This window comes from Hemitrygon akajei, chromosome 7 (assembly GCF_048418815.1).
Source record: "Hemitrygon akajei chromosome 7, sHemAka1.3, whole genome shotgun sequence".
NCBI lineage: Eukaryota > Metazoa > Chordata > Chondrichthyes > Myliobatiformes > Dasyatidae > Hemitrygon > Hemitrygon akajei.
The window spans coordinates 136,317,803-136,334,941 of NC_133130.1; the positions used below are offsets into that span (position 1 = coordinate 136,317,803).

Consider the following 17,139-nt stretch of genomic DNA (forward strand, 5'->3'; position numbering starts at 1 on the left):
AATTTTGTAGAAGAAATAAAAAGGTTGACTATTTTCTAAATGGAGAGAAAATCTGAGGTGCAAAGGGACTTGGGAGTCATTCTGCAGGATTTCCTAAAGGTTAATTTGTACGTTGAGTCTGTGGTGAAGAAGGCACAAAGCATTCAAAGCATTCATTTCAAGAGGACTAGAATTTTAAAGCAAGGATTTAATGTTGAGACTTTACAAAGCACTGGTGAGTCCTCATTTGGAGTATTGTGAGCAGTTTTGGGCCCCTTGGAAAGGATGTGCTGAAACTGGAGAGGGTCAGAGGAGGTTCACGAAAATTATTCCAGGATTGAATGGCTTGTCATATGAAGAGCATTTGATGGCTCTAAGCCTGTATTCATTAGAATTCCGAAGAATGAGGGGTGACTTTATTGAATGGTGATAGAGTAGATGTGGAGAATATGTTCCCTATGGTGTGAGAGTTCGAGACCAGAGGACTGTGGAAAACTGGATGAGCCGTGATGAAATGCTGGAGCAGACTCGGACTGAATGGCCTGATCCTACTGCTATATCTTATGGTCTTATGGAAATCAGGAGGGCTAAAGGAAGTCATAAAGTTGTTCTAGCAGACAGGGTGAAAGAGAATTCCAAGGCCTTCTACAGATATATTAGAGCAAAAGGATAGCAAGGGATAAAATTGGTCCTCTGGAAGATCAGAGTGGTCACCTATGGATGGAGTTGAAAGACAAAGGAAAAGATCTTAATGGATTTTTTTGTATTTACTTGGGAAATTAACACAGCAGTGTGATCATGAACCGTTTAAAAATTCCAGACAGGAAAGTGCTTGCTGTCTTGTGGCAGATTAGGATGGATAAGTCTCCAGAGCCTGACAAGGTGGCCCTTTGGACCCTGTGGGAGGCAAGTGCAGAAATTGCAGGGGCTCTAGCAGAGATATCTTTAGTCATGGGTAAGATGTTGGAGGATTGGAGGATAGCTAATGTTGTTCCATTCTTTGAGAAAGGCTGTTAGAGTAAGCCAGGAGATTACAGGCCAATGAACCTGTTATTAGTAGAGAATAAGTTATTGGAAAGTATTCCGAGGGACCAGATTTCTAAGTATTTGGATAGACAAGGTCTGATTAGAGTGGCAACGTGGCTTTGTGAATGGTAGGTCGTGTCTTACCAGTGTTACAGAGTCTTTTGAGGAAGTTACCAGGAATGTTGATAAAGATAAGGCAGTGGATGTTTTCTACATGGGCTTGAGCAAGGCCTTTAACAAAACCCCACATGGGAAGTTCATCAAGAGAGTTCAGTTGCTTGGCATTCAAGATGAGGTAGTAAATTGGATTTGACATTGGCTTCATGGGAGAAGCCAGAGAGTGGTAGTAAATGGTTGCCTGTCTGAATGGTGGTCTGTTAATAGCTGTGTGCCACAGGGATTGGTGCCAGTTCCATTGTTGTTTGTCATGTATATCAATGAATCTGGATGATAGTGTGGTAAACTGGATCAGCAAATTTGTGGATGACACCGAGATTGGGGATGTAGTGGACAGCGAGAAAGGGCTGAAAAATGGCAGATGGAATTTAGAAGTGTGGGGAGTTGCATGTTGGGAAGACATACCTGGGTAGGATTTACATGGTGAGTGGTAGGGCGCTGAGGGGTGTGATAGAACAGAGGGATGTGACAATCCAGATACATAATTCCTTGAAAATGGTGCTACAGGTAGCTAGTGTTGTAAAGAAAGCTTATGGTACATTCATAAATCGAAGTATTGAGTACAGGAGTTGGGATGTTTTGTTGAAGTTGTATAAGACGTTGTTGTGGCCTGATGTAGAATATTGTGTGTAGTTTTGGCCACCTATCTACAGGAAAGATGTCAATAAAATTGAAAGAGTGCAGAGAAAATTTACAAGGATGTTGCCAGGACTTGGGGATCCGAGTTATAGGAAAAAGTATGGAATATGTTAGGATTTCATTTCTTAGAGCATAGAAGAATGAGGGGAGATTTGATTGGGTTTGTACAAAATTATGAGGAGTTTTGATAGGGTAATTGCAAGCAGGCTTTTCCGACTGAGGTTGTATGAGACTAGAGCTAGAGGTCATGGGTTAAAGGTGAAATATTCAAGGGGAACATAAGGGGAACTTCTGCACTTGGAGTATGATGAGAATGTGGAATAAGCTCAAGTCAAGTCACTTTTATTGTCATTTCAGATTCAGATTCAGTTAATTGTCATTTAGAAACCATAAATGCAATGCAGTTAAAAAATGAGACAACGTTCCTCCAGAATGATAATCACAAAAGCATATGACAAAACAGACTACACCAGAAAATCCACATAACGTTTGGCAATCCCCAATGCAGAGTCCAGAGAGGCTGCTGTGTATTAATATCGTGCTACCGTCTTAGTGCGTTCCCCGGAAAGGAGCTCCAAATCCACCAGACAAAACAAGACCAAAAACTAAAGCTACAAGACCTGCACAAAACCATATAGTTACAACAGTGCAAACAATAGCATAATTGATTTAAAAAAAACAGACCATGGGTACAGTAAAAATAGTCCAAAGATGTTAAAGGACCATAACTGCTGGTACAGTACATAGTAAAAATGAGACAATGTTTTTCAGGACCATGGTGTTACATGACACAGTACAAAAACTAGACTGAACTATGTAAGAAAGCAACACGGAAAGTTACACTAGACTACAGACCTACACAGGACTGCGTAAAGTGCACAAAAACAGTACAGGCATTACAATAAATAATAAACAGGACAGTAGGGCAAGGTGTCAGTCCAGGCTCTGGGTATTGAGGAGTCTGATAGCTTGGGGGAAGAAACTATTACATAGTCTGGTTGTGAGAGCCCGAATGCTTCGGAGCCTTTTCCCAGACGGCAAGAGGGAGAAGAGGTTGTATGAGGGGTGCATGGGGTCCTTCATAATGCTGTTTCCTTTGCGGATGCGTGTGTAGTGTAAATGTCCGTGATGGCGGGAAGAGAGACCCCGATGATCTTCTCAGCTGATCTCACTATCCGCTGCAGGGTCTTGCGATCTGAGCTGGTGCAATTTCCGAACCAGGCAGTGATGCAGCTGCTCAGGATGCTCTCAATACAACCCCTGTAGAATGTGATGAGGATGGGGGGGTGGGAGATGGACTTTCCTCAGCCTTCGCAGAAAGTAGAGACGCTGCTGGGCTTTCTTTGCTATGGAGCTGGTGTTGAGGGACCAGGTGAGATTCTCCGCTAGGTGAACACCAAGAAATTTGGTGCTCTTTACGATCTCTACCGAAGAGCCGTCGATGTTCAGTGGGGAGTAGTCGCTCCGTGCCCTCCTGAAGTCAACAACCATCTCTTTTGTTTTGTTCACATTAAGAGACAGGTTGTTGGCTGTGCACCAGCCCGTTAGCCGCTGCACCTCCTGTCTGTAAGCTGACTCGTCGTTCTTGCTGATGAGACCCACCACAGTCGTGTCATTGGCGAACTTGATGATGTGGTTCGAGCTGTGCGTTGCAGCACATCCGTGGGTCAGCAGAGTGAACAGAAGTGGACTGAGCACACAGCCCTGGGGGGCCCCCGTGCTCAGTGTGATGGTGTTGGAGATGCTGCTTCCGATCCAGACTGACTGAGATCTCCCAGTCAGGAAGTCTAGAATCCAGTTGCAGAGGGAGATGTTCAGGCCCAGTAGGCTCAGCTTCCCAGTTAGTTTCTGAGGGATGATTGTGTTGAATGCTGAACTAAAGTCTATGAACAGCATCTGAACGTATGTGTCTTTTTGTCCAGGTGGGTTAGGGCCAGTTGGAGGGTGGTGGCAATGGCGTCATCTGTTGAGCAGTTAGGACGGTATGCAAACTGCAGGGGGTCCAGTGAAGGGGACAGCAGGGTCTTGATATGCCTCATGACGAGCCTCTCGAAACACTTTATGATGATGGATGTAAGTGCAACGGGACGGTAGTCATTTGGGCAGGACACTGAAGACTTCTTTGACACAGGGACGATGGTGGCGGCCTTGAAGTATGTTGGAATGGTGGCGCTGCTCAGGGAGATGTTGAAGATGTCAGTGAGAACATCTGCTAGCTGGTCTGCACATCCTCTGAGCACTCTACCAGGGATGTTGTCTGGTCGAGCAGCCTTCCTTGGGTTGACCCTGCACAGGGTTCTTCTCACATCGGCCACGGTGAGACGCAGCACCTGGTCATTTGTAGGAAGGGTGGACTTCCTCGCCGCCACGTCATTTTCCGGGTGTAGAAGTTATTCAGCACATCTGGGAGGGAGGCATCACCTGCACAGTCAGGTAATGTTGTCCTGTAATTGGTTATGTGCTGGATGCCCTTCCACGTGTGCCGTGTGTCGCCGCTGTCCTGAAAGTGGCTGTGGATTAGCTGGGCGTGTGAACGCTTTGCCCCTCTGATGGCTCAGGACAGTTTGGCCCTCGCTGTTGTTAGAGCTGCCTTGTCGCCTGTTTTGAAGGCGGAGTCGCGGGTCCTCAGCAGCGCACGCACCTCCGCAGTCATCCATGGCTTCTGGTTAGCGTGTATAGTGATGGTCTTGGACAGAGTAACATCATCAATGCACTTGCTGATGTAGCTGGTCACTGATGCTGTGTACTCTAAGTTGGTAGAGTCGCCATTGGTTGCAGTCTCCCTGAACATATGCCAGTCAGTGTGCTCAAAGCAGTCTTGAAGAGGAGAGATGGCTCCTGCTGGCCAGATTTTCACCTGCTTCTGAACTGGTCTGGAGCGCCTGACGAGCGGTCTGTATGCTGGGATTAGCATAACAGAGATGTGGTCTGAATAACCAAGGTGGGGGTGGGGCTCTGCCCGGTATGCGTCGAGGATGTTTGTATAAGCAAGGTCCAACGCGTTCTCCCCTCTCGTTGCAAAGACCACATACTGATGGAATTTGGGGAGCACTGACTTAAGGTTTGCGTGGTTAAAATCACCGGCGACAATAAACAGTCCATCAGGGTGTGCGTTCTGCAGTTCGCTAATAGCCCCATACATTTCACAGAGCGCCTCCTTAGCATTAGAGCTGGGAGGAATGTAGACACCGAATATAAGAACAGAGGTGAATTCCTGTGGCAAATAAAATGGTCTGCATCTAACAGCCACAAACTCCACTAGCGATGAGCAGCTGCCAGTGGAAGTGGTGGATGCGGGTTCTATTTCAAGATTGAAGAGCATTTTAGATAGGTACATGGATGGGAGGGGTATGGAGGGCTGTGGTCTGGGTGCAGGTTGATTGAACAAGGCAGATCAATAGTTTGGCACATGTGATCAGTAACTGAATTTATGATGTAAAACAAATAGATTGAAGTGAATATAAGAGCGCATTTCGCTGTTCAGAGAAGTCATTTTTTTGGTAAACATATTCTGGATAAAGGGCAGGTGAATTAGAGGGAAATCATTTCACTTGAAGCAGGAGGAGGGCATGAATTAGAGGGTTGGAAATTGTTAGTGGAAGTGGAAGCATATATCACTGTGCTGTGATCCGGAAGGATGTTGGGAAGTATAATTAATTTGTATAGTTCTTGGGTGGCATACGTACATGAGCCTAATGGCCTCTTGCGCTGTAGTTGATTTTGTGATTTTTTTTAAGCCAATCTAATAAATCAACCTTTCCTGGTCACATAAATTGTGACTGGAAATAAACCTAGACTATCAGCTTCGATGAAATTTGCATTGTTTAACCAGGAAATTATAAGGCAGCAAATGTTTCAGACCAGTTTACCTATTGGAAATCAGAAACAGCAGTAGACTTTTCATCAGAAGTGAGGTTAGGAATCTGAAACATTAAGTGCTTGTACAGATTTTGTCTGAACTGCTGGACATTTTCATCTTTTTCTAATTTTATTTCAGACTTTCAGTATCTGCAGTGTTTTAATTTTGTTTTATTATTTAATTCACATTGGAATCAATCCTCTACACAGTTTCTTTTAGGTATCAGTGAATATAGAATATTAATTCAGAATATCAGGAATGCTAGTATTTTCAATAGTCTATACAACTAGAAAGCTAATACTGGTTTATTAATTTTGCATGCAATCCAGATGGTTATATTTTGTATTTTCACAAGTCTGTCACAAGTCTAAAGGTTTAAATTATTTTCTAAACAGAGAGAAAATTCAAAAATCATAGGTGCATAGGTTCTTGTGCTGAATTCCCTTAAATTAACTTGTAAGTTGAGTGGATGGCAAGGAAAGCAAATGCAATGTTAAAGTACTTATTTCAAGAGCACTAGAATATAAGAGCAAGGATCTGATGCTGAGGCTTTATAAGACATTGATCAGACTGCATTTGGAGTAATGTGAACAGTTTTGGGTCCCTTTCTAAGTAAAGATGTGCTGACATTGGAGAAGGTGCAGAGGAGATTCACGAGAATTATTCCAGGAATGTAGGGGTTAACATATAAGGAGCATTTGATGGCTCTGGTCCTGTACTATTTGGAGTTTAGAAGACTGAAGTGGAATCTCATAGAATCCTGTCAAACATTGAAAGGCTTAGACAGTGTGGATGTGGAGAGGTTGTTTCCTTATAGTGAGTGAGTCTGGGACCAGAAGGCTCAGTCTGAGAATGAAAGGATGCCTGTTTAGAACAGAGATGAGAAATTTCTTTTGCCAGAGGATGGTGAATTTGTGGAATTCATTCTCTCATATGGCTGTGGAGGCCAAGCCATTCAGTATATTTAAAGCGGAGGTGGATATGTTCTTGATTAGTTAGGGCATCAGGGGTTATGGGGACAAGGCAGGAGAATGGGATTGAGAGGGATAATAAATCAGTTATGATGAAATGCTGGAGTAGACTTGATGGGCTGTGTGGCCTAATTCTACTCCTATGTCTTATGATCTTATGGTAATAAGATAGCTTCATATTAAATTGCTACCAGACACAAGGATTACATAGCATTTTGACGTTTACTTCTGTTTTAGCAGCTGAGAAGATTTTTTTTTTGCCAAAAAAACATTTCGAAATCTTTTGAGCAAATTATATAAGATGTCGTGCATCTTTTTAGAGAGAAATTTTATTGATCAAGTACTAGTTACATTTTTTTTCATTGATTGGAGTGGGCTTTGATTAGGTTTGTATTTATATGTAGATTGTGCAACAGGTTTAGCTGGGAATCTTTGTTTGTTATTGTATGTGCAGTGGTACCTTGCAAACCATAGTGTTAGAAGACATTAATTTTCTACTTCTACTTTTAAAGCCACCAAACAAAGACCCAAAGAGTCTAGAATGTGGGAAAAATCCACCACCACCATCACCACAGAAACTGATACTACCTCAGAATCAGAACAATTCAACCACTAGTAAGCCACAGTCAGGTAATAACAGTAACTGAACTGGAATACAGTAAGTTTTATTTTAAATGTGCATTCATTGTCACGAAAATTCAAGTGATGAAGATATTATAATTAATAAATTAATTAACAGTAAATATTTTAAGGCTGCTAATTTAGAGGTAAATTTCCAATAGTAAATTTAAAATTTCCTAACAATACAACAATAAAATATGCTATGGCAGAAATGTTTTTAAATATAGTATTTTATTTTAGTGTATATATTTTGATTAAATAGTTCAGATTGATGTATGTCTTTAGATAGTGTAGACATTTCCAATTTGAATGAATAAGTCTCAGTGCAATTATAATTGAGATAGTAACACATAAACATGAATGGCAGCCATACCCTTGTAGACCATACATTTCTTATTAAATATTCAAAATAATTAAAACTTTGACAGTGGCTAGGAAGAAGAAAAGGAAAATGGGAACTTATAACCTGGCTCCTAAGAAGAAGACCAAACTGTTAAAACAGCGCACCGTACTTGAAATGTTTCAGAACATGTCACAGTCTGCATCTGACATGCAGGTGGGTCTAGAAAGTGTAAGCCTTCTACTCAGATTTTATTTTCCATTTCCACTTCAGAAAAAAATGTTATAGTGTAGTTAAGAATAGGATTTCTATTTCAAACTTTGTTTTTTGCTTTGGTTAGGTGTTTTATTTATTGTCCATTTTAAGGAAAAAAATCTGATATCAAGTGAGTATTGGTACTGGTCAAGCAAAGCTCTACTGAGATCATCCTTTGTCCTTTTTTAAAATCGTGCTGAGGTTAGATTCTGCTTGGCGAAATGCATTCTGCAGCTTCAATTAAAATATGATACAGTGCCATGCAAAAGTTTGGGCACCCCCCCACCCCGGTCAAAATTGCTGTTATTGTGAATAGCTAAGCGAGTAAAAGATGACCTGATTTCCAAAATGCATAAAGTTAAAGATGACACATTTCTTCAATATTTTAAGCAAAATTACCTTTTTAATTCCATCTTTTACAGTTTCAAAGTAACAAAAAAGGAAAAGGGCCCGAAACAAAAGTTTGGGCACCTGCATGGTCAGTACTTAGTAACACCCCCTTTGGCAAGTATCACAGCTTGTAAACACTTTTTGTAGCCAGCTAAAAGTCTTTCAATTCTTGTTTGGAGGATTTTCGCCCATTCTTCCTTGCAAAAGGCTTCTAGTTCTGTGAGGTTCTTGGGCCGTCTTGCATGCACTGCTCTTTTGAGGTCTATCCACAGATTTTCGATAATGTTTAGGTCGGGAGACTGTGAGGGCCATGGCAAAACCTTCAGCTTGTGCCTCATGAGGTAGTCCATTGCAGATTTTGAGGTGTGTCTAGGATCATTATGCTGTTGTAGAAGCCATCCTCTTTTCATTTTCAGCTTTTTTACAGATGGTGTGATGTTTGCTTCCAGAATTTGCTGGTATTTAATTGAATTCATTCTTCTCTCTACCAGAGAAATGTTCCCTTTGCCACTGGATGCAACACAAGCCCAAACCATGATCGATCCACCCCCGTGCTTAACAGTTGGAGAGGTGTTCTTTTTATGAAATTCTGCACCCTTTTTTTCTCCAAACACATCTTTGCTCATTGCGGCCAAAAAGTTCTATTTTAACTTCAACAATCCATAGGACTTGTTTCCAAAATGCATCAGATTTGTTTAGATGTTCCTTTGTAAACTTCTGACGCGGAATTTTGTGGTGAGAACGCAGGAAAGGTTTTCTTCTGATTGCTCTTCCATGAAGTTTATATTTGTGCAGGTGTCGCTACACAGTAGAACAGTGCACCACCACTCTAGAGTCTGCTAAATCTTCCTGAAAGTCTTTTGCAGTCAAACGGGGGTTTTGATTTGTCTTTCTAGCAATCGTACGAGCAGTTCTCTTGGTCTTCCAGACCTCAACTTGACCTCCATCATTCCTGTTAACTGCCATTTCTTAATTACATTACGAACTGAGGAAATGGCTACCTGAGAATGCTTTGCTGTCTTCTTATACCCTTCTCCTGCTTTGTGGGCATCATTTATTTTAATTTTCAGAGGGCTAGGCAGCTGCTTAGAGGTGCCCATGGCTGCAGATTGTTGGGACAAGGTCTGAGGAGTCAGGGTATTTATAAAGCTTTGAAATTTGCATCACCTGTCCTTTCCTAATGTTGACTGTGAACAAGCTATAGCCCTAACAAGCTAATTAAGGTCTGAGACCTTGGTAAAAGTTATCTGAGAGCTCAAATCTCTTGGGTGCCCAAACTTTTGCATTGTGCTCCTTTTCTTTTTTTCACTCTAAAATTGTACAAAACAAAAATAATACACTAATCTTGCTTAAAATGTTGAAAAGAATGCTTCATCTTTAACTTTACGACTTTTGGAGATCAGTTCATCTTCTACTCACTTAACTATGCACAGTAACAGAAATTTTGACCGGGGCTGCCCCGGTAGCCCATGTAACCCATTAAAAAGCAGGTCATTTATTTTGCATTAATATGTTTTAATTTGAGGAAGAAGTTACTTCATATGTAAATCAACTATCTTGTTAGATCTGGAAAGTTTGTATTGGAGCTAAAAGTGTTGCATTAAATAAATTTATTGATGTATTTGAATTTAGATTTGAGAAACCATGTTGCTTGCAATTTATCTTTGCAAATTCTGAGTAAACGCTGAGTTTTATCAGAATTAGTTGGGAGTAATTTTAGGGAAGTTGTGCAATTGGATAAACTACAGTAGAATTTAGGTGACAAAGCAGTGATACAGCAAAGTGGGCTTGCAAACTTTCCGGCATTTGATCTCTCATGCAATCTTTTTCACAAGCCCATCATTTTTCTTCCCTCAGTACTGATGAAAAATAACTGACAAACCTTTAATACTTCTGTTCTCTTTTTGTGGAAGCTGCTGAAGAGAAGAGCATTTCAAGTTATTTCTATTTTTATTTGCGATCTCTAGTATTTACTATAGTATTTTTTATGAACTTCATGGCATAACTGATACTTTTTTTTTACCCCGGAGCATCATTTGTCTGAATCTTGCTGGACAAAACTTTAGGACAATCCTGGATCTACCCCTTCCCTTTTCTGCTTCATCAGACTGAGCAAGACTAGTTTCCAGGAAGACTGCTTAAAATACAAGACTTTTCCACATTTCCCTTTTTATAAAATTTGGAAATTTCTCTTAAGTAACCTAGAGTGATGTAAACTCAAAAGAATATATATTCTTGTTCCAATGGTTGCAAGAGTTGGCCAGGTAGACAATATTCAGTATACTACTGTCCTTGCATTTGATCATGAATGCTGGAGCATTGCTTTAGTTGCAGTTCCCTCTATCATGGATTGAATTGCAGAACTTTAAATCTTTAACAGGTGAAAAAATTTTGTTAATCAGATTTAAATTTCCGCAAAGATTTGTAGTGAGACTTTTGATGCACCAGAGGGTGCTGTGCTATGCTGGAAATTTGCATATATTGAATGATAGTGCGAAAATACTGATGTACCAAAAAGGTATATGAAAGCTATAAGGAAATTATTTTTTCTTGGAAGTAGCACAAAGTAAGCTGTCAACTGGTTTATCATGTGTGGAAAATACTAACATGAATTCACTTGTGCAATTTATAGTAAAAATATTTGAATGTTCAGTACTTGTAAATGTTTGCTAGCTATATTTACCAAAGCATGATTTTCAAGTGTATAACATGATGCATGATAATTCTAGAGATGACTTATTTTTATAAAAATTGAGCGAAGTTTAGAGATGTGGGCAAATGTATTCAGATGAAACAAGGCACAGCAGACTACAAGACAACATATGATGAATCAAGAGTGTTTTGGTTGGATGATGCTGCACTTGACATTTTAAGATCTAATAGTCCAGATCAATGAATCATGCTCTTCTGTTTTCAGGTCTGAAATATTGTCCTGACCTTTGTCTTTTTCTTATATATTGAAGGAACAGACTAACCCCTCCAATGGTGTTACCCAGAACATAAATGGAGAAAGTATTGACACATCTCAAGGTATGGAATCTGAGGATGATGAAGAGGAAGAGGACGAAGAGGAGGAGGAGGAAGAAGAAAAGTATAGTATTGTAGATCAACCAGATTCGGAGTTATCCATGGACTTTAGGGGGCTTGAACACATTCGCAAAATGGAGATTTCTAAGGAAGTATGTACTTAGTGCTGCTTTGCCAGTTAATTTTCACAGTCCAAGACTTTTTACAGCTAATGAATACGAATATTTGCAACTTTGAGAATAAGAAATCCTGGTTATGTTTAACTTCCAGCCCTGATATCCATAATTACATAACAGAACCAATAACCAGAATTCTTACTGATGGTCCTCAAATTGCTATTTTAACAATCAGGGTCTGTTTGCAAACTTTGTAAGCTTCTGATTTGCATAGAAGTTTCTCTTTAACTTTCAAACAAATTTATGTTCCTGTTGTTTATTTGTTTTCCGTGGGGTTTCTTATCAAATTTACCTGTTGCTTTAATTTCTAAACAGACTTGAACATTTAATTCAATTTATTCATGGTTGAAATTGCAAATGTACTTAAGAGAGTCCATCAAAAATTATTTTTTCATGCAAGCTGGCTTTCTGATAGTGTTAAAACAATTAATTCTCTGCAAATAATTGGAAAACTATAACAAAATAAGTTGATTTAAGTTATCCTTGACTATGTAGATTTGTGAGGAAGTGATTTGATTATCCTGTAAGTAGAAATTAATGTTTTCTTAAAGCAAAAAAAAAGCTACATTTATAAATTGCCTTTGTTTCCTTCTGCAGAAATCCAGATATCCATTGCACATCTCCATTAAATGTATACTGTCTATGTTCTGCTAAAATATGACAAATGAAGTATTGAGATGTGAATAATTTTATTGATTGATTGAGATACAGCATGGAATAGGCCCTTTGAGCTGCATCACCCAGCAAACCCCTGGCCTAATCATGGGACATTTAATAATAACCAATTAAACTACTAATCAGTATGTCTTTGGATTGTGGGAGGAAACCAGAGCACCTGGAGAAAACCCCACATGTTCCATAAGGAGAATGTACAGACTTCTCATGGATGACATTGGAATTGAACTCCATATTCCAAAGCCCAGAGCTCTAGTAGCGTTGCACTAATCACTTTGTTACTGTGGTGCCAGTAGTAGTAAATTCCTCCCATTTTTCCACTTGCTTTCCAATGAACCCAGAATTATTTTATCAGTTATCTTAGCCACAATTACTTTATTTTTGTTATTTCTTTCCCTTGAGGCTCATGATACCTACAAATTTACTGGCTGTAGGTTGCAGTTTGCTACAGAAATTTTATTTCTCCATACAGGCTAACTACCAGCAGGAAGAATATGATCTTGAAGAGGAACAAGATTCTGATGACTTTGATGATGATGATGATGATGATGATGATGATGAAGACTTTGAATCTGATGTGGTGAGTCATTTGTGCTGGATGTGTATACACTCTAGATATTTGACTCAGAGGACATTTGGCTTCTGAATATCATTATATGTACATTTTTATTCCTCTCAGCATGTTGTGGTGCATTGGATGGCAACCTTGCCATTTCTTTAGCATTTTGTCTTGATTTTATGAGACCAGGTTCTAACTCGATGCTCAACCCAGGATGGATGGAAATCCGAACCTGGGATCACTCACCTCAAAGTCCAGTGTTGATGCCACTACAGCACCGGGTGGCTATCTGTGCATTGTTATGAATCATTTCTTAAAATCTTCTGTTCTATATTTTAGTTTCCTGGTTCATGTTGTGGTTATTCTCTAGAACAAGGACCAATTGAGGAAACAACTTCAAGGAAGGTGGCTTACTCCTTGACCTGTCATGTGTATTTGTGAAATAGTGATTAGATGTGAATGGGTGCAATGAGAATTTGTGAATTAACTTTTATATTCAATGGACATTATTGATTATGCTCCTGATTGTTGATTTCAGATTTACTGTGATACAGGCAAGTTAATGTTTTTCATCTAAGAACAGATGAGCAAACACACTTGCCAACCTCAAAAGAAAAATTCACAATCCAATAAAGAAAATGGAACCTTCACAAAAGTTTGAATTAGAATGCCCCCTCCTTGATTTGTAGAGTGTCAGTGGGGACGGTGGCATGATTAGGTCAATAAAACCAATCTGATTTTGTTATTGGGGGTAGTGGGATGTGGAATTGGTCTTGTAGCTAGGAAGAAGAAATGTATATTTGAAAGACTATGTTTGGTGCCAAAAGGGCAGTTACCTTTTCCTTGCAATTCTCTTTGACTCTTTGTCTTCTGGGTTTCCAGAAGACTGCAGTATATATGCATACCAGTGAAATGGGCTAAGCCAAAAAATAAGTTTACTGCATGTTCTTGTTGCAACAGAGAAAAATAAACACATCATGAAATGGGAAGGGTGGAAGAAGCCTCTAATATCATTCCCACTTTCCCCTCCTTACCCAGAGCAACCTATCCCTTGCTCTTTTGCTCCCTCACACCTTTTTATACTATCTTCCCTCTTTCTTTGTAGTCCTGCTGAAGGATCTCAACTTGAAATGTTAGCTGTTTACTTCCATCCAAAGATAATTGCCTGACCCACTGAGTTTCTCCTGCTCCGTTGTGTGTTGCTTTAGGCTTCCAGAATTTGCAGTTCATCGTGTCTGTGTTTATTATTATTGGACTGTAGACACGTGAGGAATGATGTTATATAGGTTTATAAAATATAAGAAGCAAAGCTTAGGTGGATAGTCACAGTCTCTTCCACAGCAGCCTTGTAAACCTCTTCTGCACCCTCTCCAGAGCTTCAACATCCTCCCTGTAGTGGGCCAATCAGAACTGTATGTAGTACTCCAGATGTGGCCTAACCAGAGAGTTTTTAGCAAGGTATCTGTTAACATCCCTTCTGGCGGAGTGACCCGGAAAGAGGAAGCCAGTGAGGTCTAACTGTAATTGGCAATTTGATTAAATTATCCTTCTCTGTGTAAAGTCTCATAGCTCACTTCTAGAATATCCAACTAGAAGAAGAGGCCTCTTGGAGCTTACCATGCAACTCCTTCACAGAGTCTGGAATATCCCAGTGTCACTGGAGAGTCATGTTCTATCTGATTGGCAGGATAGTTGAGCTTTAGGTGTTGGGGACAGGGCTAGTAATCAAGCTGTTGCACTCCTACTCCCTTAAGAAATGTAGACTGAAGATGTATATAGTTCTGTTTGAAACCAGAGTTAGATAATCAGAGTGATTGTTAGTGTGATTAGTTTTAGAGAAATCTCCAGAGAGTTTATTTTGCTCCTGTGTAGTATTGATATGGTTTGCTTTGAGCAATGTTCTACAGTTCATGTATAAGCTGATTTGTATTTTGTTCAATTGCTGTGAGTAAAGTAAATAAACCTGCTAATTTGTCATGAGTTCATTGGACTGCATTTCGTGAAACTTGTGTATTTGGAAGTTTTTCTGGATAATTGATTTACCATGAGATTTCATCATTTGCCTAAATATAGGACATTGGTAGTCTAGTTCATAATGGTTGAGAAGTTGGTGTCTGTGAGAGATGAGTGGTACTTAAACATGTGAGAACATTTGCACTCAGTGTTCACTTTATTAGATATAGGAGTGTATGTTCATGGTTTTCTGCTGCTGTACTCCATTCACATCAATGTTTAACATGTGCGTTCAGAGATGTTGTTTTGCACACCACTGTTGTAATGCATTACTGTTGCCTTTCTGTCAGCTTGAACCAGTCTGGCCATTCTCCTCTGACTTATTTCATTAACAAGATGTTTTCGCCTATAAAGCTACTGCTCACTGGAGGTGTTTTGTTTTTTGTACCATTCTCTGTAAATTTAGAGACTGCTTTCCGTGAAAATCCCAGGAGATCAGCTGTTTCTAAGATACTCAAATCACCCCATCTGGCACCAACAGTCATTCCACGGTCAAAATCACTTACATTCCCCATACTGATGTTTGATCTGAATAATAAGTGAACCCCTTGACTATGTATGGATGCTTTTATGTGTTGAATTGCAGCCATGTGATTGGCTGATTTGAAATATGCATTAATGAGGTGTACAGGTGTAACTCTCTCGCCGTAGACTCATAGTGAGTTAGCTTGTACTGCGAATGTAAGCTAACAGTAACACCACCCTGCAGTGCTTTGGGAATAATGATGAAAAAGCCATTTCCAATAAATAAACATGTCTAGTGTAAATATGATTGGGTAAATACAAAACCTCAAAGTTTGAATGTTCCTTTAAGGGAAAGTAGGACATTTTCTTGTATGAATATTGACACACCCATGCATATGTACTGTTCGCCAGGAAGCAATAATTTAACTCACACCAGTATAAGCTTAGATTAAAGTTGTATTGACAAAATATTTTAAACTATAATAAAACAATAAAGAAAAGGGCCCATTACACATATATAAATAGCCAACAGTGTGCACATTATCGTTGGAGCACATGGTTGCATAACCAATCTGGTTTGCTTCACTTCATTTACACACGGTACTGAACAATTCTGCCTGGATACTCAGTTAAAGTGGTACATAATATCCATGCAACGTCCAAGGACAAAGCATTGAGCTGTCCCGAAGGTCATGTCATAACTAGCTAACTAAAACTGACCTTCACATTCTCTGTGAGATCATTGTCTGCATGATGATTTTCTGACAGTAGTATCTGTCCTTCCAAATGAGTTCATGTTCTTCTGTTCATTTGTTGTCCGCTTTCATTTTTCTTCTTTCTCCTTCTTCCAAAATTCCTCCACTCTCCTGCGAACCCTCCAGAATGTTCTGGGGCATCTTGTTGGTGAAATATTAACAAGACAAATCCTGTTGTCTAATTCAACAAGCTTAACTAACTGAAATGCATAATATAATTAAAGGAACACATTGGATTTATAGAAAATATGCAAAAATAAAATAACCAATAGCATAAATCTGTGTATAAAATACAGCATGGTCTTAAACAAGGTGTATTACATAGTTGTACCTAATAAAGTGGCCACTGAGTGTAGGTCAGGTGACAAATTTGGGTTTGTTTTATATGGTTATAATTTTTCTTTCATCAATGTAATTAAAATAAGCGCTCAGAGTCTAGACTGACATCTACATCATTTATTATTATATTGTAATTTGTCCTGTACTGTGCCTATTGTCTTGTTTATTAATTATTATACTGCCCTGCATTGTTTTGTGCATTTTATATAGTCCTGTGCAGGTCTGTAATCTGGTGTAGTTTTTATGCTGTCTCACGTAGTCTAGTGTAGTTTTGTGTTGTTTCATGTAGCACCAGGGTCCTGGAGGAACATTGTTTCATTTTTACTGTGTACTGTACAGCAGTTTATGGTCGAAATGACAATAAACTTGTCAAATAGATGGAACACATTTAACCCTTTAAATCTTCATCAGGTCTTGTAAAACAGTGGATTTGGTCTCATTTTCCAGCCTTTTTCTACTAGCTATCTAAACTATATTCCACAAAAACAATTAGCCAATTGCCTTTTGAAAACCTTAATTGAATGTTCCACCATAATCACAAACTTTGTGAAAGTGAGGCCAGGAATTTGAGGCAGCCTGTCCTGAGGTTGGAGATCTGCCTATAGGCAGAAAGGTGGGAAAGGAGCTTGTGTTGTTATTAACACCAGATTCTATAGATGCTGGAAATCCAGAGGAACATACCGGATGATGGAGAAGCTCAGGCCGGGCAGTATCTGTGGAGGGGAATAAATAGTTGAGATTTTGGACGGAGACTTTTCATCAGGACTGTTTTGTTGCTGCTGCTAGAGATATTTTGCTAAACGTTGTGAGTGCTGGAATGTGTGGTGACACTTGCACACTACCTCTAGCACATCCTAGAGTATGTTGGATGGT

General features: G+C 39.6%; 1 protein-coding gene across 10 annotated transcripts in view; it reads left to right on the top strand.

The window, feature by feature from the left end:
• LOC140730957 (histone-lysine N-methyltransferase EHMT1-like) overlaps nt 1-17,139 on the top strand; it is a 188,886-nt gene that overhangs the window by 81,766 nt on the left and 89,981 nt on the right. For 9 of the 10 annotated variants that reach the window (XM_073052060.1, XM_073052063.1, XM_073052065.1 and 6 more), the window contains 4 exons: nt 7,164-7,281; nt 7,701-7,828; nt 11,221-11,436; nt 12,608-12,715. In XM_073052060.1, the coding sequence (XP_072908161.1) occupies nt 7,164-7,281; nt 7,701-7,828; nt 11,221-11,436; nt 12,608-12,715 (570 nt within the window). The remainder of the gene's footprint in view (nt 1-7,163; nt 7,282-7,700; nt 7,829-11,220; nt 11,437-12,607; nt 12,716-17,139) is intronic. The other variant, XM_073052069.1, reaches the window with a different exon arrangement.